Source organism: Triturus cristatus, chromosome 7 (genome assembly GCF_964204655.1).
Source record: "Triturus cristatus chromosome 7, aTriCri1.1, whole genome shotgun sequence".
Classification (NCBI taxonomy): Eukaryota; Metazoa; Chordata; class Amphibia; order Caudata; family Salamandridae; genus Triturus; species Triturus cristatus.
The window spans coordinates 1839638244-1839642424 of record NC_140590.1 but is presented as its reverse complement, the minus strand read 5'-3'; the positions used below and the strand labels follow the sequence as shown (position 1 = coordinate 1839642424).

Sequence of the window (4181 nt, the reverse complement as noted above, 5' to 3'; positions counted from 1 at the left end):
AAGATGCACGCTTATAAAATGAACGAATTGTACTCAGCCGTCATCATTGTCATAAAGGCTGTGATTGATTACTGTATATTGACTAAAGCATCATTTTCTTGTATTTTGGAAACCTTCATGTATGTCACAACTGTCACTTGTAAGTTCTAGGTTCTAATTTCACTTGGGACACCTTACACTTTCACGATTTTTTATGTGAATTTATAAATAAGAAATCAATTTACTCGTTGTGCTCCATGAGTGGATTTCTGAGTTTGTGCATCTTTTTCCCAATATATTGCCATTGTGCTCAACAAATGCCATTATTATAAGTATTATTGTCATCGCTTCATTTTTTCCACATGTGCCATTGTTTTTTATATAAAACATATACCCTGGCTCCCTGTAAGGAGGGTGTTCCTTGTTTCTCCTGTACTCAGATATAGGGCAGCATAGAAATTAAATGATGTGAAGGCTTTCTCCAAACATCTTATAATAGGGCGCGTAGCCCTTCAATGATTTGTGAAACCGCTCATTCTATGAAAATGCATATCATTTTTGACAGTTCTTTGTGTGACAAATGTATCCCCTAAAGACCCAGATCATGAATTTTTCTTTGTGAAAATCACAAGCTTCCCTATCCGCTGGCTGGCATTCACTCCATGAAGAACAGTATGTAGAGGGTGAGCTCCTAGTGGCCGCTGCGCCTCGCGACTGAATATCATGACTGACAGGAACTATCGATGGATCAAAGCCAGGCAGGAGAATGGAGGGGACAGCAGCATATTTCTTCCTGATCTCTAATCAATATCTGGCTCCCTTACTGGTACATTGAGGGGGTCAGTGGGGCACTAAATGTCCATAGGTATGACAAAAATGGAAAGGGGGAAACACTGACTTAGGGACTCACTAAAGTGGTGTCTATTAAGGTTTCATCTTCCTGGGGGGTAGAACTAGTTGACTACCCCAATAATGCCCTGAGGGGAGCTGAAGTTCTAGTTGGGTGCAGCCACAAATGAGGACAAAGCCACCGCTGAGGTAGACCCATCCAGGTGGTCTGAGGGGTAATAGATTTCAAATCCCCTGGGAGGCAGATCAGGTGTATCCACCATTTTTCTGGTCTCAAGGGAATCAAAGCCCTCTTGCATGAGGATAACAAGGAGGTTTGATGGAAGTGTACCAACTCAAGGTTTGCTTTTCTTGTGTAGTGAATGTTGATCTTAAATGTCACAATCATCTGTTTGCTTTTGACTGTGGTACCTTATTTTGGGAGCACATATGTTTTCTCAAACTCTTTCTCTGTAGCCTCCTTTTGTATTATTTGTTTCTTAGCTGAATAATGGGAAACTCCACAGGTGTGATGACTCAGGCCATAAAACAATGTCTTGGTTTACAGTTATGTGTATAAATTCATTAATTATTTCCTGTCATCGTTTGCCCAGATTTTTGTTGATTAGTAAAGACACATTTAATTTTCACAGAGCCTTACTTTTGGTGTTAATGTTATAAGCAAACTCTGTTAAGACCTGGGGCATGACCAGAGATAATAATACGTTTCGTTCATACAGCTTGAACTATTACATTACTTCAATACAGTGTTTGTCTGCCTTAGTTTCCCTGTAGCTTTTTTCAAAGCACCTTTTACATCCTTGTTTCTCAAACTGTAAAGAACTGGATTCAACATTGGAATGACAACTGTATACATTACAGCAAAGATCTTGTCTTTGTCCAAGGAAAAGCTTGAGGTCGGTCTCAGATAAACACCGAGCTCAGTTCCATAGAACAGAAAAACTGCAGTCAGATGAGAGGAACATGTGGAGAACAACTTCTGTCTCCCTGTTTTGGAGGGAATTTTCATGATATTTGAGATGATTAGTCCATAGGACGTTATTGTTAAGATGAAAGGGCCCAGTCCGAACACAACACCTCCGAAGGTTGTGATATTTATGACAAATGTGTCTGTGCAAGATAGTTTTAGAAGAGCATTCATATCACAAAAGAAATGATTGATTTCATTTGATGCACAAAACGCTAATTTTGAAATCAAAACAGTATGTGCGATAGTGTCCAGAAAGCCAAGTGTCCAGGATGTTACAGTCAATGAAATCATGTCTCTTGTATTCAATATAGATGGATAGCGCAGGGGGTTGCAAATTGCAATGTACCTGTCATAAGCCATGACCGACAGTAAGTAAAACTCTGTGCTGAGGAAGGAAACGCAGAAATAGAATTGAAGGATGCATGCAGAGAAAGTGATGGATTTGTCAGATTCCTTGCTTTTTAAGCAGACCGCCAGCAGTTTTGGGATGGTGACCGTTGTGAAACCAATATCTAGGAAAGATAAGTTGAGGAGAAAATAATACATGGGATTTTGAAGATGTGCATCAATGCATATTAAGGTAATAATGACAAGGTTTCCAAGAAGAGTAAATAAATACATGAGTAAGAACACAATGAAAATTGGAACTTGAAGCCGAGGATTTTGCGATAATCCCAAAATTAAAAATTCAGTCAAGAGAGTCTGATTGGACTTTTCCATCATTCCTGTGCTTTGTGATGTTGCTCAATAAATAAAGGGAGATCTGGGGAAAAAGGAAACACAAGATTATGAAAAGCAAAAGATATTGTAGCTGAAGTACAAAGCATTGATCTGGATAAATTGTTGTTATCTATTTATAGTGTATTAAAAAAAATAAAGACCTTTGTTGCAAATAGTAGCCAAATCATGAACATCAACCCAAGAATAACAGCTGTGTTACCACCAATTACTGCCCAGGTGGAAGCCACAAATTGAGAGAGTGGGTAATCACCTCCTCTCAGACAGCCATGGATACCGTTTCTAGTCCTGGACATTCGTGCGAAAACCTAATGCATTCTGGATGTTGTAGTCATGTTTGATTCCATTTTTAGGTCTCGCCTACGCAGCGTGCATGCGCTGTTAGGGAGGAGACCTCTTGAAATCGGCTCGGTTTTTCGCTTAAAAACGTGCACGCGTTGCATTGCCTTCAATGGCAACGCGTACATTACCCAAGGCGTGAGGTCTACCACAAACATTGCATAGAGGGAATGAGTACACTTTGTTTTTGTGGCTTTACAATTTTGGGGGAGGTGTGTTAGCTCATGTTTGAGAGTATGTGCCCATAATGCCATAAAATGGATACCCCCTATCGCATCCCAGAAGCTTCTTTCATTTCCGTTTGTGTTTGAGGCTCGGAGGATACACATAATGTCCCATCAAGGGATTAGTTTGTGTCTGTAGAGCTTTACCTCCCCGTGGGCCACATCCAGCAAAAAAAACCTAAAGACCCCAGCCTGACTGATCCGCAGCACTCCACCTGCCACTTCCGAGATAGAAGGATGCCTCACGACAAATACATGTATTGTGAGATGACCCAGATAGTGGACAGACTAGAAAACATGCACCACTGCACTAAGCGTTGGTCTTCTTTTAAAACTGGGGAGACCTCTTTGCACCACCCAAGCACTACCAAATCTCTGTCTAGTCTGGCATCCATCATTGGCTCAGCTGGTGCAAGAATGTCATTGAGCCTCACTTGGAATCCCTCACAGGGCGGCCGGGTAGAGTCCAGGTTTTCTTTTAACACATTTTGTAGGTTCTCAATCATACAGTGTTACCCCAGTGAATTTGAAGAACCAAACACCTACAAAGATGTCCATTTTAAAAACAGGCAACACCCTGGACAGCCCAGGAGTATTCATATCACCCAGGTGTCACAGGATAACATTGGCCCATTATTTCCTAAATAAGCAGTTTAGGCAAAGTGGACAACAGTACGAACAATGACGTCAGCAGTAGCAGAACAGGGCCACACCCAGAGACATATTTTCCTCATTCTTTGTAACAGTTAATGCTTTAGACTTCAGACCTGCATTTCTTGTTCTATTTTCACAGTTGTACACTTCTAATGTGTTTATTAAAGTGTTATTTCATTTAAAACAATAACATTCAGATTTACTGTGTGTGTCAACAATTCTGTCCTCTTACTCTACCTTCTTACAACTCTCCCCAAGCTATGCTGTGGCTGCTTCACCGAGCTACCCTAGAGACTTAGAGATGCCCAGGCCTCCCTCTCAGATAAAGCACCCTTCCTCGAGGTCAGTAGGGAAACATGCCTTTTTACACTGCTGGTTACGCTCTAGTTCCTCTGCGGCCTGGGAAGAAGCCTCACACCCATGATTCA

General features: G+C 41.1%; 1 protein-coding gene across 1 annotated transcript; it reads right to left on the bottom strand.

Moving 5' to 3' along the window:
• Positions 1-1561: 1561 nt before the first annotated feature.
• On the bottom strand, positions 1562-2518 carry LOC146813380 (olfactory receptor 5AR1-like). The gene has a single exon (XM_085615400.1). It carries the CDS (start codon positions 2516-2518, stop codon positions 1562-1564), a length of 957 nt encoding a protein of 318 aa, XP_085471526.1.
• Between the last annotated feature and the right edge of the window lie 1663 nt (positions 2519-4181).

Bases quoted from the DNA above. Each gene is read 5' to 3' on its own strand.
- LOC146813380 (XM_085615400.1), bottom strand. From the start codon at position 2,518: ATGGAAAAGTCCAATCAGACTCTCTTGACTGAATTTTTAATTTTGGGA.